Source organism: Sander lucioperca, chromosome 14 (assembly GCF_008315115.2).
Source record: "Sander lucioperca isolate FBNREF2018 chromosome 14, SLUC_FBN_1.2, whole genome shotgun sequence".
Classification (NCBI taxonomy): Eukaryota; Metazoa; Chordata; class Actinopteri; order Perciformes; family Percidae; genus Sander; species Sander lucioperca.
The window spans coordinates 25,110,846-25,138,844 of record NC_050186.1 but is presented as its reverse complement, the minus strand read 5'-3'; the positions used below and the strand labels follow the sequence as shown (position 1 = coordinate 25,138,844).

General features: G+C 41.4%; 2 protein-coding genes and 1 long non-coding RNA gene across 14 annotated transcripts in view; 1 reads left to right on the top strand and 2 right to left on the bottom strand.

Annotated features, from left to right (window-relative positions):
• Nucleotides 1-3: 3 nt before the first annotated feature.
• LOC116034823 (ectonucleoside triphosphate diphosphohydrolase 2) lies at nt 4-16,843 on the bottom strand. 2 transcript variants are annotated; one of them, XM_031277568.2, is made up of 10 exons: nt 16,516-16,838; nt 16,249-16,419; nt 10,664-10,781; nt 9,615-9,765; nt 5,527-5,686; nt 4,958-5,185; nt 4,059-4,328; nt 2,975-3,094; nt 1,727-1,861; nt 4-1,634 (listed from the first exon to the last, which is right to left on the bottom strand). In XM_031277568.2, exons 2-10 carry the CDS (start codon nt 16,363-16,365, stop codon nt 1,419-1,421), a joined length of 1,515 nt encoding a protein of 504 aa, XP_031133428.1. In that variant the 5' UTR covers nt 16,366-16,419; nt 16,516-16,838; the 3' UTR covers nt 4-1,418. The 2 variants fall into 2 exon arrangements, with proteins under 2 accessions (XP_031133428.1, XP_035847704.1); XM_035991811.1 differs by having other exon boundaries at nt 5,527-5,689; nt 9,618-9,765; nt 16,249-16,843.
• On the top strand, nt 13,159-27,501 carry LOC118493125. The gene is made up of 2 exons (XR_004895092.1): nt 13,159-13,348; nt 24,922-27,501. It is a non-coding gene; the product is annotated as an uncharacterized LOC118493125 (long non-coding RNA).
• The window catches only part of grin1a (glutamate receptor, ionotropic, N-methyl D-aspartate 1a), a 39,960-nt gene continuing 32,660 nt past the window's right edge, over nt 20,700-27,999 (bottom strand). For 4 of the 11 annotated variants that reach the window (XM_035991808.1, XM_035991809.1, XM_035991810.1 and 1 more), the window contains 3 exons: nt 26,506-26,532; nt 25,628-25,738; nt 22,243-22,311 (listed from right to left, as the gene is read on the bottom strand). In XM_035991808.1, coding sequence (XP_035847701.1) covers nt 22,243-22,311; nt 25,628-25,738; nt 26,506-26,532 — 207 coding nt within the window. Of the gene's footprint in view, nt 22,312-25,627; nt 25,879-26,505; nt 26,533-27,999 lie in introns of all 11 variants that reach the window. The other 7 variants (XM_031277409.2, XM_031277405.2, XM_031277410.2 and 4 more) reach the window with 4 other exon arrangements.

Sequence of the window (27,999 nt, the reverse complement as noted above, 5' to 3'; positions counted from 1 at the left end):
TTGTACAAAGGAAAACAAGTTTATTTTGCTATCATGGATAAAACATACAATGTGACCACAGAAAGAGCTAATTCATGTGAAATGGTACATACAGTAAACTGCACCAATTTTCACCAGGATTGTCCAAGTGTTTCTATTAGCAAAGACATATTATGCCACAAGAATAATTTGATGCTACAATAAACATAAAAATTAAACTTACAGGGGCTTTAATGGATCTGAAAGAATCTTGTAAATTCTTGAAAAATGTGCCCAGACATGGCCACTAGTTATAATACATACTACATCACATGTCAGATTAAAAAACAACCACTGTCAACCAAAAACTGATCACTACTTCACAACCGTAGTTATATTTGTATTGTCTAAAGTAAATTGGTGAGTTCATGACAAAAACGTGTTAAACTTTAAAAAGACAAATATAAACATAAAGTCTGTGAGTAGGCTAGAATATGTTTTTTGGCAGATTAGATTCAAGTTTTGTGCATTAACATAATGACACATCATTCCTCTCTGTATGTCAATGGGGAGTGTGGTATTCTAGTTTAACTTAAACTACTGTATCGGCAACGACTGTGTCATCCTACATTTTAAAATAGACATCAAGAAATAAAAATGTATGCCGATATCGACCTGTATTATGAAAACGCAAGTTTGACCATTAAATCCTTTGTTGAAACATCTCGTGATTGTTTTTCTGTCTTTACACAATAAAACTCAAAAGTAGTTAATAACCTCCTCCGTGTGACACAAGATTTATAAGAAGAAACGTCACAATGACAGTTTTGAAGAGACTGATCCTAACAGCTTTAATGTTTCCAGAGACTTGAGTTGGTCTCTGGCAACATCTGTATCTTAGTGATTATTTAAAGTTAACCTGGGCAGAATAAAACTGCCACCTAAAAAACATCTTTGAATAATATATATATATATATATGTAATGAAACAGTGTTTGATTACATATAATTTCATATTACTGTAACAGTGCTTAAGAATACAGTCACATTTTCTACAAAAAAAACCCAAAAGCTTTAACATTTTTTACATTACATACATAAAAAAATTGGTTTGACTTTTCAAGAATAAAAATGACATTGATACCTCCCCTGTAGTGCCAGTGCCACCAGGGGACCAGGGGAGTCCTACGTTCTTCTTGGTCAGTGACACAGTTTCATTGTGTTGGCTCTGTACTCCAGTACATTTGATTTGAAATAAAAAAAAAAAGACTTACATTAAGGTCATTTTTATACAGTCCTACAATTTTAGGATACAGAGAGTAAACAGAAAGTCAACATAACTGTGATTCTAATTATGAAATTTTAGTCAAATCCTTTGCAATCACAGTATAGAGCCAACACGAACAAAAACCTATGACTGTCTTACTGTTTTCTGACTGCACTGTATGTTTGTTACAGTATCTAGATGGTGCTTTCACTGCCTCCTTTCTTCTTCCCAACACAAACTCGGAGTAAGATAAAAACCAGGACCGCTGCAAGCTGGAGGACAAAGAGAAAGAGAAGTGTTCCCCACGCTCCCGGGGTCAGGGCCTTCCTCAGCCCCACCATCTCTGCCGGCAGCAAACTGCTCAAACTCAGCATGTAGCCCAGAGCCCAACCCACCGAAGCATCCCCTGCCTGGAGGAGAATCAGCGAGTCATTACTGCACATTAGTGGAAAATGGGTCTTGAGTATATACTTTTATGTAAAAATGATAATGAAGTTCTTACCTTCTTCTGGAAGGAAATGCGTGGGAACGACGTCTCATCGAAGCTGTAACCTCTCAACATGAGAATCTTAACAAACACGGAGGAAGCACAGTAGTCCTGCAAACGAGACTTTTGCTGTGGAGCAAGAAGCAGCAGCTGGAACAAAAACCAAGACTGGGTTACAACGTTGAAGAATACAATATATAAAAAAAACATAACTGGAATTACCAGCATGCGGTTAGCTGACTCTGCCAACCAGTCAAGTTTACGATTCCGATGCCAAACCGGTACTTTTAAAACGATTCCGATTCCTAAACCGATTCTTGAAAAACTGAAAAATGACATCAAAGATGTAATATGTTTACAAGCGATCACATGCAGTGAATGGTTAATATGCCCAGAGGGAAAATATGGCATTTTAAAAGTAGCCTACATTTACGGTAGCTAGCTAACGGTAGACTACAGAGAAAGTGTGACATTTTTACGTCCGTTTCGGAGCGACAGAGGGAAAATATTTCAGTCGACACATTAAGTGGAACCGAAATGAGGAACCGAAATTTGCGTTCTAATCCGGTCTGATTCCTACCGGTTGCGTAGGAACCGGTTCCATAGTGGAACTGGGTTTCGGTACCCAACCCTATACAAGTTGCAGTTCACATCCATGTCTGGCCGGTCCAGACTCATATAACATATTGGCAAAATGTGAATGCTTCTCACACATCTTACATATATCGCTACAATCACCACAGTTTTAAGATTAGGGTCACCAATTTAGTATCTGACCAAAGGATTAGGAATGAGCAGTGGGGATTGGTTAGGGTTAAGGGTAAGCCAATCAGAGGCAGAATAAGGCGGGCCACAAGGCACGTCCTTTTACATCGACACATCGAGGGGATCCGAACTAGCATCTACCCTCATCCACCCAAATGTATATGGGGAGTGTGCCACTAGAATACGTCTGAAGAGTCATGCTAGTGGCTCTGTTAGGCTGTGCTTTGAGCTAAATGCTAATTGGAGCATGCTAACACACTCCCAATTACATTGCCAACATGCTGATGTTTAGCAGGTATATTGTTTACCATATTCACCATTGTAATTTAGCGTGTTAGTATGCTACTATAGCTAATTAGCACTAAATACAAAGTCCACCTGAGGCTGATTGGAATGTTATGCAGGTATTTGGTTATGAACCACACAAACTCCACGCATGCACAGACACAAGCAATATATTTTAAATAAATGGAACATAAATAGAAAAAAAAACATTACTTGGTTGAAAGTCATCGTGCACACAGTTTTGGCTGCTTCCTCCAGTTGTGAAGGAGTTTTCACTGTGATACCGGTGGTATGCTGCAGGAAGGAGTGAACGTAAAAGAATGCAGAGAACGCCTGATGCACAGAAAAAAAGGACAAAATATAAAGTCAGACTGGGGAAACTAATAGTACATGGAAAATAATTTAGCAATGAGAATGACAGAATGACAAGTAAATAATGGTAATATTATAAATGTGATGAGCTGATATAGATATAAACTCCTCAACAGTACAATACGCAGTTTCACTTAAAATACTTTTACCTGATTGTATTTCTGAATGCAGTACTTCTACTTGTAATGTTATATTTTCATATTGTGGCGTTGCTACTTTTACTGAAAGAACAGTTGTCACATCTTGTGCTCTTAAAAAAGCAATGTGTAGGATTTAGGGGGATCGTTAGGTAGAAATGGAATATAATATTCATAACTTTCATTAGTGTATAATCCCCTGAAACTAAGAATGGTTGTGTTTTCGTCAGCTTAGGACGAGCCCTTCATAACTCCATAGGGAGTGGGGTCCTCTTCAACAGAGCCCAAGCCCGCCATGTTGCACCGCCTTGTTTCTACACTAGCCCAGAACAGACAAACCAAACACTGGCGCTAGAGAGGGCCTTTTGCATTTTTACATTACCTGAAGGCCACCGTAGGTTCTGCTGCATGCTGGGAAATGGAGGGGTGAGCAGAGGGGTATACAGCTGGTCGCAATCTGCAACCTCACCTCTAGATGCCACTAAATCCTACACATTGCTCCTTTACGTCCATTCTGCTCATGGGTTTCCATTTAAAGTGTGCAATTTCTAACAACTGCTTATCCAAATGTAATGGTCTTTTATGCTTTTGTTTGTGTGCTATATTATGTTGGCTTTGTATATAGTCTTTGACAGAGTACAGTATGAAAATGCTAAAAAAAAGAAAGAAAACTTTGTAAGCATCACTAACACTGTCTGCATCCCTTGTCTACAGACCGAACTTTAGTCTACAACGCTACCAGTGTGTACAACCCCTCTGTGTCATCTACTCCCTGCAGCCTTTCCTACCATGAAGCTGCCGGTGACATTGGGCTGGAAGACTTTATCAAAGGAGCACTGGGAGAAAGGGCAGCTGTCGAAGGAGAAGATCTCAGACACGTTGCTCAGACAGTGTTCATAATGTCCGCTGCCTTGTACTGTCAGGGAGGCCTGGGAGTTGTAGGAGCTGGGTTTGTACTCTGCTGTACACGGAGAATTGAATATACTGTTCAACTTCAAAGTTCGATTGTGGCCTGCAGGATAGCAGGGGTGAGTGACTGACCCGGAGTAGTCCTGAGACTGAGAGAGAGAGAGAGAGAGAGAGAGAGAGAGAGAGAGAGAGAGAGAGAGAGAGAGAGAGAGAGAGAGAGAGAGAGAGAGAGAGACATGGCTGATCTATTGGGATTATTTTGTTTATCACAGATGTATCGGTATGATGTACTATGTGTTGGTCTGTAAGTAACATGTCAGTGCAGTAAACATGCCTTTATCCACCAGAAAGCACTGACAAGTCTGTAAAATGTCCTGCTCAGTAACTATGTTAGTCACAATTATATCATAACCAAATTTAAGGGATCTTTTAGAATGTTCTACATATCCTCTAAATAAACTTTGGCACAATAACTCCATAAGTATTGTCCTTTAGTATGACTGTTATAGGTTCACTCTCTCCTGTGTTATAATATAAATACTACAAAAAAAGTTGTTACAGGTAGTTGGTAGAGCGCGCGCCCATACATAGAAGTTTACTCCTTGACGCAGCAGCCGCAGGTTCGACTCCGACCTACGGCCCTTTGCTGCATGTTATTCCCCTTTTCATGTCTTCAGCTGTCCTGTCAAAATAAAGGCCTATAATGCCCAAAAAAAATCATCTTAAAAAAAAAAGATGAAAAAAAAGTTCATTTTTAATGTGTGTAATGTTACACTACCTTCACTATATGCGCCAGCAGTCTCTTGAGGACCTGGTCCTGTCCGTAGCACAGGAAGCTGTGTGTGTACAGAGAGTATTTCTGCCCATAAAGATGCAGCTTCATCATGTCGTGTTCGTCTTCTACTTCCTCCTGAGTAGCAAATGTTATCTGGGTGGATGCCCCGCCTAAATCAAGCGCTCCCACTGTGGGCCTGCCGGGGCTGAACCAGCGCCCCACAAAACCATACTGTGGAGATATAATAAAAGGAAACAGTAGCAGAATATCTTTTTCGTGGTCATTATCTTAAGAACAGTTGCCTATTTCATACCCTGATAACAAGCAGACATCAGAGGGAATAGTGATATATGATCATTAGTGTTGCAGAGGCCACTAGGTGTCAGCAGTCACCCTCTAAATAAGCTTTGAAGAGACAAAGACATTCAGTCCCATAGTCTTTGCAACAATTAAGTGTTAAAAACAGTTTTAAATGATCATTTGACACTAGTATAGTTGATTTAGATTTTTTTTAAAAATCAACAGATTTAAGATGCTGACTACAAAAACAAACTTCATACAAGTTATGGTACCTTTATAAAGTTCTCTAAGAGATAGTTGACGGTGACCCAGCCGTATGCCCCCTCCTCCTGACCGCTCAGTATGGCCGCCCCCTGGTAGCTGAAAGGGTAGGACTGGATTTTATGGCCCACTTCCTGCAGAATCTGAGCTGCCAGCTCTGGGCTTGAGATGCTTGTTGGGAGAAACAAAGGCCTTATTTTACTAAATGTGTTACAAGTCACAGCTGCAGTAGGTGACTTTTATCGACGTTCAGTCAGAGGTCGTATGAATAAAATGCTACGTTTAATGGTCAAAAAATTGTTTTCACAAACCACAGGATTACGGAGAAACTACCGGCTCAATTGTCATGAAATTTGGTGGAAGGGTGTAGCATGGGATACGGAAAAAGTCATTTAATTTTGAAGCGCAATTCGCTTTCGTTAAAATTTCGAGACAGGGTAAGGAAGAGGTCTGCAATCTCCGAGTGCTCTTCTAGTTACTCTCTGTCAGAGGTGTCAAGTAACGAAGTACAAATACTTTGTTACCTTACTTAAGTAGAAATTTTGGGTATCTATACTTTACTGGAGTAATTATTTTACAGCAGACTTTTTACTTCTACTCCTGACATTTTAAAAATAGCCTCGTTACTCCTATTTCAGTTCGGCTTGTCTTCATTCCGGCTTGTCATCGTTCAAAAAAACACCTATCCAGATAAATCGCGCTATCCGGATAGAGTGAATTTGATTGTGGTTGGATGAGAAGTATAAACATATACCATTCCGACACCCTATTGGTTTGTACATGATCCATCGCACCTGCACATGACACAAATCACGTCACACTCCAGCAAGGAAATAGCAGACGTATGTAGCCTAGTACGAAGATGTCCGTGGCAGAGACTCAAGAGAACTCGAGCGAAATGTCCCAACCAAGCGCCAGCGAGGAGGTTGGTAGTCAGGAAGACCAGCCAACCCTTCTACATCCCTGGCCGTACCTGGAAGAATTTTTCGAAATGGTTGGCTGCAAAAACAACTCCTTTCGAATGCGCTGCAAGCTCTGCGCACCCAAGTACCACAAGCTAATTGTTTCCAAAACTCACGTCTAATTTGAAAAAGCATATTGATATTTTTCTTTCCCCCTACATTACTTTTATACTTTAAGTAGTTTTGAAACCAGTACTTTTACACGTTCACTTTTATTGCCCTGCGCTTCAGGTTTCACTCCTGACCTCTAAAACTATAAAGATTCAACTGACCTGGAACATAAGGCTGGCATTAGTCTCGCTTTGTTTTGCAACAGAAAACAGATGGGTGAAAAATGAACTTTTGAAACCTTTTGAAGGATTCCTTTTAGGGTCCGGTGTGTAGGCCTACCAGGTCAGCCCGTCGAACCTATCGAGTGCTCACGAATCCCCCACTTTTACCACTCATACTGCCCATGCACTCACTGTTATAGTAGAGCAGGGCTCAACGCTAACTTTTTAAAGTGGTTGCCAGGCTTGGCAACCAGGCATCAGCTTATTGTTGCCGAAATTGACAATATGGTTGCCATGTTTTAAACTGCCTATATTAGGAGCAATTTCTTATTTAACTATACCACACATTTTAATAATGAAACAATGAGAGAATGGCTTGCAATATAATTTCCCATCCCTCTCAAATAGGGGTGCAACGGATCACAAAACTCACGGTTCGGATCACGGTTTGGAGTCGCGGATCGGATCAATTTTCGGATCAGCACAAAAAAGGGGGGAATTTAAATGATTATTAAAAATGTAATAACAATAACGTTTAACAATGATTACTTCTTTCACCAGTACATTGCTGTTAAACGACAAAAACAGATGATAAAAGGGTATTTTACAGACTGCTGTACGTCCCGCTGTTGGAATCCTCTACAGTGAAATACAGTCACACTTTACACCGTTTAGCTGTCAGCATTTAACCGTGTTTAATCCAGCTGCTAGCTAACAGTAGGCTAACGTTACCTGCTGCCAAGTGTAACGTGTTATTAGTGTTGGGTTGAAATGTTGGGTTGTGCACGAACGTAGCTAGTGTTTAAACTTTATGGAGGCAACCAAATAAAATATTGACTTCTTTTGAAGTAAGATTTTTCAGTTTTGTAAGTTTTGATTTGTTTCTATATTTATATATAAACACACAAATATTGAACAGGTGGTTGCCGAAGGGGGCAACCAGAGGCCACGAAACGGTTGCCAATTTACTCAATCTGGTTGCCAAGGGCAACAGTTACTGTCGAGCCCTGTAGAGTACTGTTCATGCTGTCTGCTGTGGCGGTGCGGTCGCTCAAAACATTGGAAGCAGGACAACCAATGAATGAGGGAATGGGAATCATTGTCTCAAACGAGGACGTCAGTGAGTGACTCGAGTCAAGACCGCCTGGCAGCTACTCACTGAACAAGACCAAATGGAATGAACCCGTAGCAGTTGGAGCTTAATGGATAAATGGCAACTTGGGTGAGTTTTCTAACAGACATGTGCCTCCCAGCAGCGGCCTCCGAACTTCACATCATGAGACTGCAGAGTACTCAGTTAGCAGTTTAATTGACTGTTTTCTTGACAAATCATTAAGGACAATGGTAACACTATCCAGACAGGATATTCGGCCCAGCCCCCTCTAGATATGCCGGTGGCGACAAATGCTGGTACAGTAATTAACAACCCAACAGAAATGCGGGGTGATTTCTGGGTGGAGACAGCCTGGCAGCTACACTCACTGAACGAGACCGAATGAACCGTCCTCTCTAACTAGGATGTCTAATTCTCACCCTCAAAAAGAACAACATGTAACATTTACATGTATCGTATATAACAGATACCGTATTGAGCTTACATAGCCTACCTACATACCGGTGGTATGCTGAATCAATGCATTAAAACAATGCTTTATTATTATGTCAACTTATACATGATGACTCGTAATGCTTTGAAGAGAAGTTTAGTGGGGCGGGCAGCACTAGCTGTTGAACGTGCATGTACTATAAAAAAGGTTCACAGAGAAACTGACGCCATATTTTGCAAAAAAAGTATCAAAGCTCGAAAGGTTCGATACATTTACATGTGCCAACTCAAAGGAACCAATTCTGTGAAAAGAATTGGTCCGCCAATCACTAATCAACAGGTAAATTAGTTCATTTATGTACATTGTATGGAGTTATATTAGTGGCAACATTTTATGAGAGCAAAGGGATGTTTGGAGTGCACAGATAAACAGATAGAAAAAAGGCAGACTGTTTTGCCTCTCATTCTCATTGTTGCTTTTAGACACATTTGCACTTATTTACATATTCAAATTTCTAATTTTTGCTGCATATTCGCATAATAAAATAAACCTCACGGCGGGATGTTGACAGTGTCTGAGCGCTCTGTCAACACCATTACTTTGTGTTCTCAGAGCTTCATGCACTCACTCTGTCTTTAATCAATCAGAATGCTAATTGGAACAGGAGGTAGTTGTAGATTGTGTGAAGAAAAACGTCTTGCCAAAAACTATGCTAAGAGAGCAAACCTCATGAATAGTTAGTTATGTTTTGTTTACAGCATACTACTTATTTCTACTGACTATGACATTCATTATTATACTGTAGCCCCGCTGAAGAACTTTTATAAGTAGGAAAACTGTAATAATTTGTTGTAATGTAATTATGTTTCGAAGAGCACTTTGTTGTAGATGAACTTTGTGCATTCATTAAACAAGAATGGAGATTAAGTTCTGTATGTGAAGGAAAAACAGTCACATTAAAAACAAAAAGTAAACCCAGACAAAGACAGTCTATACACACACACACACACACACACACACACACACACACAAGGAAGGAATCTCTTGTTTTTCTTACCTTTTAAAGATCTTGCATTGAATTAACTGCTTTATACAACTGTAAATAAAATATACTTGCATTGCCAAGTCTAACCAATTCTGTGGTTTTATTCTTTTTAGGCCTGGAACAAATAATTAGGCCTATACTTTCTGTAAATTATCAATTATTCTGTTAAATTTACACACACACACACACACACACACACACACACACACACACACACACACACACACACACACACACACACACACACACACACTTACACACTTACACACTTACTGCAGAAGCCTCATGCCAGCTGTGGCTCCCAGGTACACAGGTGTGAGCTGGTGTCTTTCTTTAGGGATGTCCTTCACTGCCTGGTCCAGACATGTCTCTAAGCTCTGCCCTGCTGCTCCCTGTTTGCCTGCATAGCTGGAGATCCCTCCACCTGAGCCAGAGATTAACAGGAAAAAAAGAGAAAAACATTGTTTTACATGATCAACATGTAGAATCTTGTTCTTGTGTTGGCTGTTGTGACCCACATGCATCTTGATGTAACTCAAAATCACCCACAAGGCTAGAGATTTCCCAGCTAGCTTTTATTTTATTATTATCATATCTATATTATCATAGTGTACATAGAGAGGAAAGGGGAGAGAGAGAGAGAGAGAGAGAGAGAGAGAGAGAGAGAGAGAGAGAGAGAGAGAGAGAGAGAGAGAGAGAGAGAGATAGAGAGAGATAGAGATAGAGATAGAGATAGAGATAGAGAGAGAGAGATAGAGAGAGAGAGAGAGGACGACATGCAGCAAAAGGCCGCCGGTCGGATTCAAATCCGGACCACTATAAAGGACTCAGCCTCATTACTGATTGACGATTTCCTGAAACAAACACTTGATAATATCATTTCATCCATTCGCAGGAAACAGCTGGCACTAACTTTCTTTGTCAGTTTTAAAGTGGCCAAAACATACAGCACAGGGTTATAAAACCATGGGAGGAGGGGTATACCACGTGCATGTAAGTGTATAATTTCACCATAAGAAGATATATTACACCGAAAACCTGTATTTTGAATGTAACAAGTTCACACTCTGAAGGCTTGAAAGGAGGCGGACATGTTTGTAGCTTCCTCTTCCACACTCACCCAATTCACAGATAATGTAATTTGTTGTGAATCTGAGCCGACTACAGATGCTGTCCTCTGAGAAAAGAAAGTTATAAACTTTTCAGAGCCACCTCTCAAGGCTATGTAACGCAACAGGAGTAGTGGAGTATTGGTACCCAAGTGTTTGATATGCAAAACATTTGTTGTTTTGGGTTTTGGTGGAGAAAGTGCTTATACTTACCCTTAACATGACATTCACTGTGCTGGGTGACCACGCCTGTGCCATTTTGCTTATCTGCTGGCCACTTGTATATATACAAAGCTGTGTGCGAAGATCCAGCATCCAAGACAATCCCATACTAGAGAGTGTAACAGGCAGACAAAAAAACATCAAGAGAGGTTATTGTGCTGACAGCCTTGAAAAGGGGAGTTTAGTTAAGACAGAAGAGCATGAAAGACATTTACGACCGTGGCTTTCTTCACAGCTGCGTGACCTGAATTTAGGCATCTGGAAGGCATTTGGCTGCAGACTAGGTTAACTGTAAGACCATGTTAGGAGGAGTTTAACTTGCAGTAATTATCATCAAAAGATAAATATTTAGTCAAAGTTGATCACCTTTTAATAACTTAAAAATATTCATATTAACGGTATCGTTGTTAGCTCTGATATGTACCACTTGATGTACCACTCTGTGAAGCAGCTCTCAATTTTCAATCCTAATGACATTGCTGATTAAGGTTTTAGCACTTAATGTACGACTTTGGTATTGTATATACAGGATTTAAAAATGTCTATTGGGCTACACAAGACCACAGCAATGAAAATTCTAAAACAGTAGTTTCCTTCAAAATCTTGCTCCACTTCTTGCATCCAATCAAATTTTATCTTTGTGATCTTGGCCAAAATAAAAGATGCTTAATTTTCATGGCAAACTTAACAAAATGTACATGTTGAAACATGTATGGGAGTGCTCGTGAGGCGTGTCTGTGCATTAAGGGCAAATATCAGTTCAACATGCAACAACATTTTGGACCTGGGAGTCGTTACCTCTTCCAACCATCTGATATTAAAGCACAAATAACAAAAAATGAAATCCTGTAGTTCTGCTACTGATCTGTCCCAATCATCCTGGGAACAATACTTTTTACTGTTCAGTTTCCCATTTTAATATTAACTCCACCTACAGTTTGTTCTGTTAAGTCTCCCACCATTTTTCTGAAGTATTGAAGGAAGTATTTTCCACTAAACAACTGAGACAGTTAGTACGGACTTTCCCAGTTGGTAAGCCCAAATACTTCCTCAAATGCCGTGGTCTACTCGCTGTGATCAGAAACCTGTTTCCCTAACAGTGTTTCCATTTTATCCACCATGTAGAATATTAAGCAATTTTAAAAGCTACGAGGAGTTTTTAACTGGTTATGAAAACAGTCTCAATTTAATATGCATGCCTCTATGACCTATATAAGCAAAGACGCAATCAGTGCCAAGATTGGCTATTTCTATATATTTATTCTTAATGCCCATTCCCGGGTCCGATTCCCCAGGAAATCAGACAAACCGATTTTCAGCACGCAGACTAGAAGAGCCTTTTCCAAGACAAAGTTTCGCAGTGAGTAAGTTAAGGCCTTATTACAGTCGCTGCAGCCGACCTGTCGTGAGCCAATGTGATGTCAAAATGACGTAGCTCTCGCTGGCGTACCACTCTATTTTTTTCAGCGGTGCGCGACAAAGGAACCGGAAACACGGACGCGTTCGAGGGCAACCAGATGCCAGGACTCTCAGAGTGACTGCAAGTCTCTCTTGTAAACTTACTGGGTTAAGATGAGTTATTTTATGGTGAATGAAAGGCTTGATCCGACGAAGTCCGTAAAGCAAAGTCGGTAGCCTTTCCTCATTAACTCTGTTCAGGAGAAGATTGCAACTAGTATCGCGACCACCACGCGCGAGTATAAACCGTTACGGCGCTCCCATGACGTCACATTTGTGTCGCAACAGGTCGTCTGCAGCGAGTATACCGGACGTTTTAGCCTGTTAAAAGAAAGCAGCAGGAGATTTTTGACATTTTTATTTTGTTGTAATGGCTGATATTGGGGCAGGATAAGCAGAGGGAAAAGGAAAAGAATTGAACGAAGAGCAAAAAAGAGCAAAAAGGGACAGTTACAGAGCACAACACGAGTCAACCTTGGTCAGTAATTCAACAGATGGAGAGAATGGTGGGATTTGAAAGGATTCCTGCCACTAGCCAGATCACAATCTTTACGACATGAGGTGGTGGTGCTCATGGAAACACTTGGAGCTTTTGTCCGCCAACAAAAAAAATGAAAGTTCCTTGTAGTTGCTTTAATCTTTGCTCAAGTGAAAGGAAACACTCCAAAAGTGTAGAAATCCAACCGTGCAAGAAGGTATGTGACTGATGATTCAAAGAAAAGAGACTACACACGCGCACACACAATTCCCCGCTCAGGCATTTGCAAGAACACTTCCCAAAACTTCTCAATATGAGTACAATAGGTGAAAAGCAACATCATGTTGAAGTGTTCCTGGTTCTCATAATATTTTCTCATTACTGCTGTGCAGTGAGTTGTAAGAACTCGCTCTAACACTCGCCAGAAACACAGAGCAGCTCTAATGATCCGTTTTCTTCTTTCATTTGATTAACTATGGGAACTGTTTCACTTCTCTGCCTGTCAAATGTAAGAAAAACCCTTTAGTCCTTTTTGTGACTGGTTGACCACATTGATACTCAGTGAAAGGGTGGCTACAAAAAAGGAACCATGGGATGTTTTAGCCGGTAACACAAAAGCCAGGGAGCAGAGGGAACAGAAGCTGGAGTTGACCTGTGCTGCTCTGAATGCCAAAGCCATTGAAGCTTGATTTCCATTCAGAATGTAAGGCAGTCCCTTAAATCAGCTGGTCGCTGCAAAGGTGAAGTCTTTCATATATTTTGTTTCATTACAATGAGGCGACTTTACAGCTTATCAGTACCTCGGCCATGAGGTCACCTCTTATTATGGTCTTGTGATAGGCAAACAACACACTGTCCTCATCTTATCTCCAGCTAGAGGGATGAGTGGCATTTAGCAGTGACCGAGTGACAGAGTAGTCTTGTATGTTCATGGGGCAGTCCTTGTTGTTTTCAGGCCATCCTGTCTGTACTGTGCGCTTGAGTTCTTTCATCGTTTCGTCTGCATTTGTCTCTCTCCGTATTTGTTCTGTTCTGTCAGCTGTTACTGGCAGAGACGTCACAATCATTGTCCACATATGCCTGTATTTCTGCAGTGTTCTCGCTGTCTGCACGTTCCCCCTTATCCACTGCTCTAGACAAGGTGTCGGCGGTGTACATGTATTTCCCTTGTGTGTATATCATGCGCACGTCATATTTTTGCAGCCTGATTAGCATGCGCTGTATGCGTATGGGACAGTCATTCAGAGGTTTGGACATGATGGACACCAGAGGTTTATGGTCAGTTTCTACTTCAAAAGCTTGACCGTAGACATATTGGTGAAAACGTTCACATGCATACATGCTCGCTAGCAGCTCCTTCTTAATTTGAGCGTACCTGGACTCTGCGCTTGTCAAGGCTCTGGATGCATAGGCGACAGGTAGCCACTGCTCGTCGTGTTGCTGCAGCAGCACAGCTCCCAGGCCGTACTGTGACGCATCTGCTGAGACCCTTGTTCTCTTCTCTGGGTCATAAAACTTTAACACGGGCTCCTGTGTCAGAGTCTCTTTCAGTTTCACAAAACATTGTTCCTGCTCGTGGGACCAGATCCATTCATTCTTTTGTTCCAGAAGACTCCTGAGAGGTGCTGACTGCGCTGACAGCTGTGGGACAAACTTGGCAAGATAGGTGACCATTCCCAGAAAACGTCTGACCTCATCTTTGTTGTTTGGTCTTTCCATGTTGTTGATTGCTGACGTTTTTCTCGGGTCAGGCTTCACCCCCTCTTCACTGACAACATCTCCCACAAAGGTAAGTGTTTTCACTCCAAACTCACATTTGTCTTTGTTAAGCTTCAGATTCACTTCCCTTGTCTTGTCTAGCACTTGTCTCAGTCTTTCGTCGTGTTCTTCTCGATTCGACCCCCAGACTATGATGTCATCCATCATTGTCTCTACTCCTGGCATGTGCTCGAAGATCATATGAATAGTCTTACGGTAGACTTCAGGCGCTGATAAGATACCATACGGCAGACGAAGAAACCTGTACCTGCCCTCAGGTGTGTTAAACGTGCACACCTTCGAATTCTCCTCATCCAGCCTCAGCTGCCAGAAACCTCACGAAGCGTCTAGTTTACTGAACCATTTAGCTCCAGCAAACTGTGCCATGATTTCTTCTCTGGTTGGTAACTTAAAGTGTTCTCTTTTGATTGCTTTGTTTAAGTCCCTTGGGTCTAAGCACGTTCCTCAGAGCACCTGTTTTCTTTTGCAGAACAACCAGCGAGCTGACCCATTCAGTTGGCTCATCTATTTTCTTGATGACCTCTAATTTTTCCATGCGCGCTAGTTTCTCTTTCAGTTTTCCACGCAATGCGAAAGGGATTTTCCTACAAGGATGCACAACAGGAGACACACTTTTATCCACACGTATTTTGTGTTCTCCAGGTAGACATCCAAGTCCTTCGAAACAGTCTTTATACTCCTCCATGAGTGAGTCATGATCATTTGCAGTATCTGACGATGTCACTACAAACACTCTTTTGACCAGATTGAGCTTTGTACATGCCTTGAGTCCCAGGATTGGTTGTGCACTCGATTTTCGTGGCTCTCCCGTGGCAATCTTCCTTCTGTAGCTGCTCACGGCCACTTCTGACACCATGTGTTGCTTTGCTTTAATTTATAATAAGCAGACGAGGCGTGATAGCTGAGTTTTCATATTTACTCGACAACTTGCACATAACAACAGTTCAGTGCTACCCGCATGGCTACACACCCCCACTGCCACCCGGGGCCTCTGCGCATGCTCCTAACTACTGTGGCTTGCTGGGTAATGGAGTTCTTCAAGTAATGTACTCATAACATCACAGTCAGAAATTATGTTTGACTGATTGTTTGAAAATGAAAATGCAACGTACGTACCTAATTTAAATTACTTAACAAACATACCAGTGTGAACCCAAATCATGATCTTTTTCTAAACCTAACCAAGTAGCTGTGTTGCCTAAAACTAGTTTGGTTTCAATTCACGACGAATCCTCGAAACGTAATTGAGAATGCAGTTTCATTATATGGAAACAATTTTTTTTTAGGGGACAGCATTGCATAATGTTGTGTTTAACAGCAAAAAAACGGAATTATATCAGCATACGTCTTAGTCAAAGATAAAACTGTGTTAAAAACAAGCGACCCATAGATAGAGTGTGGAGGCAACATGAAAGACATAATGGCATGAACAAGTTATAGAATATTCAGAGCATGAATTATAAAATCAAGAGCACAAAGTATGAAATCATATGCACATTTTTTTCCATTCACATAGGGCTGAGAGCAGATACAATTTTCAATTTGATGTGGTATTTTATTTAATATTGTTGCACCTGGACTTCCATAGCCTACCTTTAGGTTCACAGCTGAGCGGAGAATATTTAACAAATGAATCCAAAGATATGAAAGGACGCAATTGCGAACCTAACGAAAATGTAAAATACTAGTAAACAACAGCAGTAGTCTACTAAGGTCACAAAATCCTCTCGTGCCACAGATTGTTTTCACAGACCTTTTTGCTCCCTGTCTGTCTGAATCCTACCCAGCGCAGCGGTTACTCTATCCCGCAAGCTGCAAAAAAGGAATCCCAAAATAGGCTACCATATGGAAGCGACCTTACCATGAACCCCGGTGCCTCCTGGACGTCTTCGGTGGGGATAGTCAGGAGCAGGATGGCAACAAGTCCAAAGAGCAGCAGCGCGATGGGGGCGGCAGGGTGAGCGGAGCGCAGAGCCATGGAGCCAAAGAGTCAAGCGCAGTGCAGCTCTGCTCTGTCTGCGATTTGCGACCGCTGCAAGATAAAATGGGGGAGTGTTGGCTCAATAACGGCTGATGGCTTCCCGCCGGTCGGGGCGTTAGAACAATGCGCCTATGCTTCCCGCTTCACCTGCTGCCAGCTCCTGTTTTACATTCCCCTTTAGATAGCGAAGTCTGACCGGAATGTATGTCCCGAGTCGAGCGCAGCCAAGTCCTCCTCCATGTGGCTGAAAGCGCCTCCTCGGTCAGTGAATGAAAACAGCTCCAAGGCTACTGCTGCCATGGAGGGGGAAATGTTTTTATATGGCCTGAGCTGGTGGACAAACTGCTGCTCATTGACATTCACCGGTTACTTAGGTTGGAGCTATACAGTAGCTATAATATGAGCCTAATCACTTCCTTGTTTAATTCAGAGAGAGAACCACATGATAAGTGTTCAAATATTAATGTGGAACAGGGTTGGCTTACACTGGCACAGGTCCAGATTGCAGGCCGTCGGACTGAGCTGAGGAGCTGCAGAGCAGGTTGTTGTTTTAGTCCTGTATTTGCATGTGAATGGGTGAAGTTTAAAACCTGACTTGCAAATTGCGCCCTCATTTGAATGCCTTAGTAAAAAGCATGGACATGAAGTTTTGACTGGAGGCCTATACTTTCTTTGTACATGTACTTCTTTAAAGTCTATTTTTGCTGAAAACCTCTTCTGACAGTGGCTAAATTTAGCAGAATATATAATGAGTTATTTTGAAGGAGCTTCTGAATATTGCACTTCATGTTGCCACTCGGGGCACTCATTTTCATTTTTGTATCCTTTGCAAAGATAGCGCAAAAAACGAATATGCTAATGCAACTATTAATATGACATGATTTTATATATTTTCTGGAAGACCTGAGATGTAAATGCCAAAAAAAGATTAGAATTGCTCAAAGCTCTTTAATGCAGATCATCACACAGCGGTATTACTGCCTCCTGTCCAATGACTGAACTTCAGGTTGTGCACGGTGATAGATTTTGTAATGATGTTGAATCAACGGACATGTAGGCCTTAATGTTTGACATCTTTTTGTTGAGCAAAGAGCAATGTTAAAAAGGGAAGCTGTGATAATAAAAAAGAGAGAATAGTTGCCATACATTCATAAAATACATTACTAAATTGGCATGATGGGCCAAAACATATACATTTTTATCTTAAAATAATCTCAAGTCACGGTCCGTTTTCTATTGTTGAGGAGCTTTCAACTGTATCCCATGTCTTCATCAGCAGATTGAGCTTCCTCAGGTGTCATGGAACTGTAATTGACTGTCCTCCCCTAAAAAAACGACTCCATAGATCTTTTGTACAAGCATCTTATTACGACCCATATTTACGTTTATAGTGGCAGCGACCTCTAGTGGCCTAGTCATGACGAGAGAAAAGGAGGAAGTCAGGTGACGTAGTATGAAGAGTGACAAAGTCTGCATAACAAACACAGAACTTTGACCTGACCGACTCAGGAGACCGCTGTTCGTGTCCCGTGTGAAATCGAAAGTCAACGTTGACTTATTTTCACTAATGTAATTAAGTTGACCTGTAAGCTAAGTTACCTCTGAACGTAGTTACATCAGGTTCTACGTCACGTGCGTAACTGCGCAAGTTAAGTTGCATAACAATGGTAGGCTACTTTTTTGGGTTTGTTAGACATGGACATGATAAGATAAGGGAGATTTTAGTCTTGCATTGCCAGACCTTCCTCCACAGCGCTGCGGAGAGGGTCTGGCTAGTATCTTTCTCCCTTCTCTCTTTTCTGTAAGGATATTATTGAGCCATAGTGATATTATTTTGTTTGGTATAGTGCTTGCATTTGTCACCTCCAGTAGCCAATTGTGAATCACCTCAGACTGTAATTGTCTGTGAATTAAAATGTACATTCTTCTCTTCTTTCATTTGGATACTGTTAAAAAAATATCCTACAAGTTATAGGTGGGTTTAAGTAATTATAATTATTTCAAATAAGTTATTTGTCTTTCAAATAAGTTATCTAATTAATTCAGCTTACTCCAAAACATCCAAATCGACTTAAAAATCATCAAAATCGGCCCACCAGGAGTTGAAATATGGCCACTTCTGGTTAAAACAGCCATATTGAATTTTCAAAACGTCAGAAAGGGATTTAGCATCCTCAACAACCCCCAAAACCACCCCAATATTGCCCAAATCGGCCAAGCAGCTGCTGAACTATTGTCCATATAAGTGATTATGCAAATGAATGCATATTATGCGCAACATGTGCAAGTTAGCATCCGGTAGTTTCTAAATGCTGGGAACCACTGTACAGTTCTTACGTACAACTTTGGGGTTCCCAATATTTCCGGGTTCACATTGCTGGCAAGTAGATTAATAAGGAAAAAGACTCTTTGTAATTCAAAGTTCAGCTATGAATCACACTGGGTGTTCAGAGGGTTCAGACCGGTACTTCCAGTCAGCTTGTTATCCACAGGACCAATCGGTCACATTCATCTCTCTGACGGAGTGTGACAGAGTGTGTCAGAGTGTCGACTGGGATCAGGGCAGCAGAAGGCCAACGGACCAGAAGAAATGTTTCACCTGACAATATCCTGCCACCATTCTCTGCTTCTACAAGGTCTGCCATTAATTAACCACGACAGCCAGGATCTAATTAATGATGCCACTCATAATTTAATTAAAGATTTAACTGACTGTGACAGCGACTGTGTCGTTGCTATGTTCCACTGGGGTACCCATGGCAACATTGGTATCAAATCAGCTATTAAAAGAGTTGTATTATTAACCTTTACATGTGAGGGCTGTTTAAAACTGTACAGGTTTTTAATCAGCCTAACATAAGATATATACCTGTGTATCCATTCTAGATCAACAACCCGCAGAATCTTGTAGTTTGTCTGCAGAGGTTAAGAGGAAAAACCCTTGCTTTTAGTATACTTGTCAGTTGGTTTTTACATAACGTGCTACGATACGTGGAAGGAGCATTAACTTATATAACCAGATGTGTCAATTAACTAACAAGAGTAAGAGTTGCAACAAGCTGCACTGTGAAGCTGTACGTAAGCACAGCGGTGCTTCGAGCTAAATGCTAATGTCAGGCTAACACGCCCACAGTGACAATGTTAATATGCTGATGTTGAAATGTCATCTTAGTTTAGCATGTTAGCATGCAACCATTTGCAAATAAGCAGTATACACAAAGTGCAGTTGAGGCTTTATGGGAATGTAATAAAATCAAATGAAATAGTGACATGGATTAATCCTCTGTACTCTACTATAATGAAAAAACCTGGTTCTTCAACTGCATGTTCACCCTTTTCATTGTATAAAGCATTTGGTCTGTTTCTTCTAGTTTGAAAGCAGTTTTGTACCACCAGGTTCAGGGCACCAAACACTCAAACACTTGGCTTGTCTGAGCTTGTTTGTTGGAAATCACTGCTTACAGTTTTACAGTATATGAAGGATTGGTAAGGGCAGATGGGAGTCAACCATATATATATATATAAATAAATGAAAGCATGTAAGCACACTGTACCAAAAAGAAAGGGTGTGCTTACATGCTTTCATTTGTAACTGTCAAAATGAACAATATTGAAAATCAATTAATAATCAAAGTCATTTATCTAGCAAAAATGCCAAGCATTGCAGGCTCCAGCTTCTCAAATGTGATGATTTGCTTTTTCTGTTTTATCCATCTCTGTAAATTGAATATCTCTTGGTTGGACATAAAAAAAGCTATAATTGAGGACATTTTATGGACTATACAATTACTGTAACTGATTAATCCAAAATAAATTTAACAGAATAATTGATAATTTAGAGAAAGTATAGGCCTAATTATTAGTTGCAGGCCTAAAAAGAATAAAACCACAGAATTGGTTAAACTTGGCAATGCAAGTATATTTTATTTACAGTTGTATAAACCAGTTGATTCAATGCAAGATCTTTAAAAGGTAAGAAAAACAAGGGATTCCTTCCTTTTGTGTGTGTGCGTGTGTTGATACATGCCTATATCGCAACTGTTATTTGTGTGTGTGTGTGTGTGTGTGTGTGTGTAACTAGACATTCTCAGCGGCAGTCGTGATACAAGCAGTACAATCTCTTCAACCCCATCAACACTTGAACCAGACTCTATTTACAGTTCATTCAACTTAAGGGCTCCACTCAGCTCAGCTGACTGTACGCAGCAACAACACGCATCCAAAAACAAACTAAAGCACGGATAGCAACACGAAAGCATGCATAGGCCAGAATGAGAACGTGATCAGAAACAAACCCTCGGTTCAAGTTGAGAAGCCAAATTCCGTTTTTACACTCTGTGTAGTTGTGTCAAAGTGTCCTTTATCTCACAAAGACTTTGTAGATACTGTTTTTCTAAGAAAATGAAAAAGAGATATGTGAAATTAAAACATGTGAAAGTGGAGAAGTTAGTATGTCTGACTGATGTTATAGTGATTCTGTTCTAGTTTCTTGGTAAATCACTAGCTTTATTTTATGGTTTTGGAGACGCCTCAGCATAAAGTGCTATGCAGTGCCAGAGACCAGACACGATGTGGTAGTCTTTTTTTCAACAAACAGCAGTGGTTTCTCAGCTCCAGATAATGGGAAACGGCCTGTTGTTACACCTAACCAAGCCGCGCTTTAAATTCACTCGGGTTCGTTCATGTAAAAGCTCTCCAGCGTTAACGCAGGGAGGACGTTTTGCATGAAAGCCTGAGTGACGGTTGGGTGAAAAACCTGGCCCTTTGATGCAACCCCTTGGAGAATGAGAAAGCACTGCTGCGGCAGGAGGAACGAGGAGAGAGGGCGTCCCCAAAAGCAACATGGCTCTCAGATGAGTGCCTCAAACACCAGCCTTACTTAACCGTTTCATCAGATTGCAAATCAATCTGTGATTTCACATATTCACCTGCTTAACTCTTGCTATACATAGTAGTAAAGCTTAACAGATTTTAAGAAACTGCTAGAAAAACAAAACAAAACATGCATTTGGCAGGTTAGTAGAAAATTAAAGGGGAAAAGATACAATTTAACTACAGAATCTGGTATATACAGTAGCCTTCAAAATAACAGTTATCAGTTTCATCATTTGGGTGCATATAGCTCCTATTTATATACAAGCACACACATGCTTCCATCATCTTCACTGGTAGACAAGATTAGTCATATCCTCATCATTAGTGCCAATATTAGTGCGTCTCAATCAAAGAAACATCTTCTAAAAACCTTTTAAAGTGTAGATAAAAACACAGGTCCCATTAAAAAAATACTTGATATCCATTGAAGCTTACTGTACAGTACGTCTCGTATTGCAGTATATGAAAAACTTAATGTTACTATGGTATCTAAGCCCTAATTGGAAGTGATATGTTGAGTACAGTACTTGCACCAAAACTGGTTTATCCGTAAACTTAACTAAACTAAATCTGGCTCGCTAAGCGTATACAGCTGGTCAGTTGAAAGTAGTTAACATCGAACATTAAGTAAAGTTCTGTGAGTAAAGGACAGAAACAAGGTTAAATAAGTTTGCTAATAATATACAGAAGGAAAAGATTGTATATGTGAGTCAGATGGGTTCTTCTGTGCATGCTCAGGGACCCTACAAACATCTAACGCCAGGTAATCCTGGCTTAAAAAAAAAAGAAGGTGCAAGTCCAGTGTTTTCGGACACTTCTTCAGCAAGCAGTTTCCTCAAAAGCTCCGTCTGCAGGCGGTGAAATGAAAGCTTCAGCGGTGAAGGGAACGAGGAGACGGGTTCTCCCTCCCTCTCCCTCTCCCCTCCACTTCCTCCTCCTCTCCTCTTTTCCTCGTCTCGTTTCCTCTCTCCTCGGGGAGTGAACGGTGTCTCCCTCTCTTTACACCACAGTACTGACAGACGGGTCAGACAAATTGAGCTGGCCCGTGATGTCAGTGGGTGGGTACTGCTGCAGAGATGAAGAGAAATGGGGGGGAAAGGAGGAAAGGAGACAGTCATTTCTTGACTAAAGGAGCATTTGCAACTTTATTATACTTATCTAAACATTCATTCTTTTATTTTAAGAACACCTGTGCTTCATTTCTGCAGAAATTCAGAAGCACGAGGGGTTCTCTAACCCCTCTCAGGCAAACCTTGGTTTTGTAGCTTTGGTGGAATTTCCTTAGTTTGGATTTTTGTAAAGCAGTTTGGTTGTGCCTGAGGTGGGCTAGTTGGGAGCTGACGTAAAGCCCTGAGTCTTGACAACAGCACATTTGAATCAGGAATCTCTCTTTTTTTTTTTGCCTTACGACGTGGGTGATAATTCCCTGCCATGGGTGAAACGGACAGCTCATTTATCTCCCCACAGTCATTTGTATGCATGCAGACAGGCGGCTTCTCTAATTTTAGCAGCTCAGGAGGAGAGGAGGAATTTTAGGCTGATTTCAAAGTGCTGTTGTATCGGACTCTTACGTCCAGTCCCCGCTTCACTGTGCTTCTTTTAAAGCAGAGTGCGTTGAATTATAGGCGTCTACAGTGAGAGGGGAAACAAGGTCCCGATTCCATGCAGTTGCTTAGTTTCTATGGCAACGGCGATTTTGCCTTTGAGTATTTTTGAATGAGTGTGGTCTGACAGCAGTAAGCCATATTTTGCAATGCTGAGGCTGCTTTTTCTGCTATTGAGCAAACAGTCTAGAGACCTGATGGAACAATGACTCATTGTAAATATAGTCGATGGCATCATAATTAGAGCTTGTACAGTAGCCTGCTGTCCTTTTGTGGAACAGCTTCGTGTTTTGGAACACGGAGATTGGGCGGAGTAATAAAGTACATTATGTCCTTCATAATCCTGACTCATGGCACTATGTTGGAAAAACCTGTTTCAGAACATCCAATGTGCAACATCTTTTGTTCGTACATTACAAATGAATATTGTGCATTGCAGAACCAAAACACTGAAGAGTCTTGCGTCAGTGTACCCATCTCGGATGTAGTACTTTTTGTCTTTTTTCAATTAAGCAAGATCTTAGGATTTACGTGCCTTTCATTTTAAGCTGATAGACCCAATACATTCAAGCATATGAGCTTCAGAAGCTGTTATGATGCAACTAACATGCTGGCAGATGGGGCAACATCCAGACTGAACAGGTAAAATGTCAAATTTTCCAGATAAGCAGGATTCAGAGTGGATGTCCCTCATCTCCTTGACCCGCAAGTTGCATCATCATATGGCTTACAGCCCCTATTTAGATCTCCTCATGTCTTGTACCTTGAGGGCCTGCTTAACAACGCACCCTACTGGGGTCAAGTGGACCAGCAAAAAGAGAGACACCTCACTGACATCACAACCACAGTTAATGGTTATAGAGCTACTTATTCAGTACAGGTATGGTGATTCTTCTTAATGTGTAAGTACAAAGATTATTTCTGCTACTGTTACTACAGCTATGACAGTTACAGTCGTCGGCATGCTTGCAGAGGGAGAGAGGAGCAGTGTGGCATGTGGGTGAGGGACACTGACACTCAAGTCCATTGATATCCATTAATATAAAAGAACATTTATATAAAATCAAAATAATGGTCAAAGACTTGGGATGGGAAATCAGTCGATTGGAGCATCTTTTTTTTCTTCCAATACACTAAATCCTGTTTTATTTTTTTCTCCACTTTGAGCCATCCACCCCCCCGCCCCCCCCAGCTCGGGCTCCCAAACCAGCATCCGAACCCTCACACAGACATATTAACAGTGGCGATGCCACTCTCCTTCTCTTCAAAACCAGACCGATTCTATTGAGAAACCTCCAGGGGAGAGTACAGCTGGTTGGGTTTCAATGCAGACACATCCATTAAAAAAAGAGACAGTTAACACAGGAGAAAGAGAGAAAGACAGGAGATCAAATACATTTTTTTTTTTTTACTTGGTGAGCCGTTAGCTTAGCTGCCGTAGGCTACGTCTCCCCTGGGAAACACATTCAAAAACACAACGTTGGTACAGAAGCCTTTCCGTGAAGGTTGTCTGTGCTATCTCCAGAGATTATTGCTGCATTTTTTTTCTCTCTCTTTGTCGAGTCTCATGCCAGATTTAGTAAGAGACCAGCTATGTGCGGCGGAGCAGCTGGGCACAAATGACTGCGGGTCACTGATTTGTCAGAGCACTCCAAGCTTGTGGAGTACAATCTCCCGACCGCAACGAACAGGACTTTGCATCTGAACTGTGAAGGAATTGAGAAAACCTGACACTCTCATTGTGCTGCAAGGAGATGGTGATTTAAATAAATAAATAAATAAATAAATAAAAAAAGAATAGCTTGTATCTGTAACACAGTGAGAGTCTAAGGCTTCGCAGAGTTTGTAGTTCGTAAAAAAACAATAATTATAACATAAAAGAAGTCTGCCACCTGAAAATATACCCTGAAAGAGGCATGCACAGTTCAGACCACAAGGACACTGGAAAATAAACAAGAATTATGACAAAGAAAATATGACAAAGCAAAAAGTAAGTTGATTAATAGAAATCCATGAGTGTAATCCTGAAATAGATATGTTGATAAATCAGATAACACGTTAGTTTTCTTCCCAGGAGGACCGGATCATCACGACTACCTTGGAAATGGATTTTGGAGGGAGGAAAAAAATGACAAAACACCAGCGCATGCTTTTCAAACCAAAAGCAAACCAACAGCGGCTGAAACCCAAACGGAAGGAGGCATTGGTGCAAAGAAACAATGGATATACAAAGGATCAAGCAGTCAAAATGACAGGACACACATAACACAAATATATCTTGTACGCTTAAGTACAGTACAGACACCACAACGCCACCAAAACAGGACACAATCGCCAGAATCCACGTCCAAACCAAAGGCGGGGAGGAAGAGCAGCCCAAGACAAAACACCACTGGCAGACTGCTTGGGAACATGGCACTAATCCCATCAAAAACCCTTAAAATCCTGGACACCTGGGACGCACCCCTCGCCAAATTCAGAGCCCAGCTCCTGGCCTGGCCTGATCTGAGTTCCTGCACTGATGCCCTCCAGCCTGTAGAGGATCTACAGATGGCTAAATGGTGAATGGCTGATCGATGGTGAACGGACAGACACGTGGCAGAGGCCGCGGAGCCATGTGGAAATGGGTGGAGTGGAACATGGCAGTCTCTCGAACGCCGGATATGGAGATGTTCGGCAGAGAGGACAGAGAAGGCGAAAGGAGAGGAGTGAAAGTAGAGACAGAAAGTGAGGAGGAGGAGAGGAAAGAGAGGGAAGACGTTGCTTCTGCATCTCCTTACCGTGTCTTTGGAGGACCTACGTCTCTTGATGCTGGAGGCCAGGGTGGTACTGATGGACCTAAAAGAGGCTTTCTTTTGGGGGTCGGGCTCTGCTCTACCACTTTTCCTATCCTAAAATGAATATATGTAGAAACATTATTCATGTCCTCTGGCTGGGGTGATAACCATGGTTTCAGTCTCACCCATTCTCTCTTCCCACCACCACCCCAGTGAATTACCTTATTTTATATTGTTTAAATAGAGGGAGGGTCCTTGTGAGAATGACTACAGCATTTAGAAATTTAAAATGCGCAAAGAGGGAGAAAGAAAGGGATAAAGCCTGTTAGATGTGAGAGTGGAAGTAGTTTGTTCAGTCTGATATGAGGGCATTCGTCTACATTTTTATGCGACATTATCACACTGGGACTGCACAAGATGGTACAGTAGTCACCTAGAAATGTGCTGACACATTCACTCGGCCCCTAGAAATGCATTGGAATGAGTGATGACTAGTAAAGATGTCAGTGGGTGTGATACCTATGTTACACTTCTAGATATTCTGCCTGTATGCTCGCTATTGCCTGAAAACACAGTTGCAACTTCCCCATCTCAACACACAAGCGATTTAAAATTGAAAATGGATCGACTCAACAAAATATCTACTCTGTTACTCGGTTCTGAACGAGGTCAGAGCTCCGGAAAACATTTAGAAATACATGTCCTGTCAAAACAGAAATAGAAAAGTAAAGAAAGAAGCAGTTTTAACCATATCCTTACAAGATGGCGAGCCAATTAGGTGCCCTCCCACCCCCATACCATCAGAGTACCCCACAGCTACTCTCAGCACAATAACTGGATGTTTGTGTGCAAAAGAAAAACTCATATTAAGGTATTCTTACATCCTGAGTCTCTAGAGAGGAAGAGGGCTGCATAGGGGGAGAAAAGGAAAATAAAATAAATTTCCATCCACTTTATCGTTATTACTTTAAAGAAGATCCTTAAGCAAAAGCCAAGGGAACCAAAAGAGGGCGGATATTTAAAAAAAGACTAGCAAAGCAAACATCCACATCCAAAGCCAGGCAGGTATAAAAAGTCGAGAAGCTTAGAGTATCTTAGGCCACTAAAATGCATATCAAAGAGGGAAAACAACAGCGACAAAAGTCAATCATTAAAGCCCATTTAAAGTCATTATACCTTAAAGTGGTATAATGGAAATTCACCCCACACATAAGGGAATGGGATGGAGAATGAGGAAAAAGTGCATAAAAAAGGATTGTAAAGGAATGGTCACCTACTGTAGCTGCAAAACATATTTTTACTCTAGGTGCAAAAAAGAAACAATTTGCTATTCTATGTGCTTGATTTCATAATGATCTGAACAGATGACGGCTAAAGGATGCTACTTCTAAAAAAGAAAGCGCTCTAAGATGGATGTTAGTAAAGTATAAGTGGATGAAGAGTGAGTGGTTGCAGGGAGGGAGGCCCTTTAGCCGGGCGGGGCAGTGTGGTGTGAATTTCAACATGCCGGAACATTTTATGGATGGAGAGAAGGATAAAAAGGGGGAAAACATAGAATAAGTAAACACAAAACAAATAGCATGACAAATCAATCCTGGCCAGCACTGGTCCCCGCAGTACATCCTTTTTCATCAGGTTACATGACTAGACACTTTTTGGGCACATTTGTTTCACCCATCAACCCTGCCAACCAGCATGTTTTCTCTTAACCCCCTAATGGCATGATATCAGCTGGCGTGGAGGATAGATGAGAGCTGGAAGAGGAGTGATTGGTGCCCGACATCACTCGCTTTTAGGTGATAATAAGTAAAATGCTTTTCCTGTTGGAAGATGACATCTCATGTTAGTAAATGGAGGAAGTCAGCCTATGTAAAAAATGCCTCTAAGTGTAGGTTCAGGAAAAATCAATGCTTAAGTGGCGTCTTTACTTTCCCCCATTTAAAACACGTGTGAGGCTGCAGCAGGAGTGCAGTCTGGCCACTCTGAGCCCTGATGAGGCGCTGCACGTGCACAGTCTCGGCCATGCACGGCATGCTGGACCATCGGATGAAGCGTGGCATGGGACTCGCACAGTGTACAACAGCTGCCTGTTTCTTGTTGGAAACAGAAGCGAGCCGCTGCAGTGCATCATCAGTACACACCCTCATCACCACGACAATCATCATCATCATCATCATCATCATCCCGCAATAGGGTTTCTGACACTTGGTCTTCATCCCAAACAGACACCAGTTTCAGTGCACTTCTGAGTAACATCTGTTTTAAAGAGGAAAGCTGAAAGCCAGACGGGCAGCCTCTCAGTGATGTAGTGGTCAACAAAACATTCAGCACCAGGCATCACGCTAAGAGAAAGCAGTAACATAAAGTTGAACATA

What these genes read in the sequence shown, in the direction of transcription:
- LOC116034823 (XM_035991811.1), bottom strand. Translation starts at nt 16,365, where the DNA reads ATGGCTCTGCGCTCCGCTCACCCTGCCGCCCCCATCGCGCTGCTGCTC. An exon ending in CAGTGAATGTCATGTTAAGG is followed by an intron (nt 9,766 to 10,663) that starts GTAAGTATAAGC and finishes TCTCTGGCTCAG; the next exon opens with GTGGAGGGATCTCCAGCTAT. An exon ending in ATGTCACCGGCAGCTTCATG is followed by an intron (nt 3,095 to 4,058) that starts GTAGGAAAGGCT and finishes TCTGTGCATCAG; the next exon opens with GCGTTCTCTGCATTCTTTTA.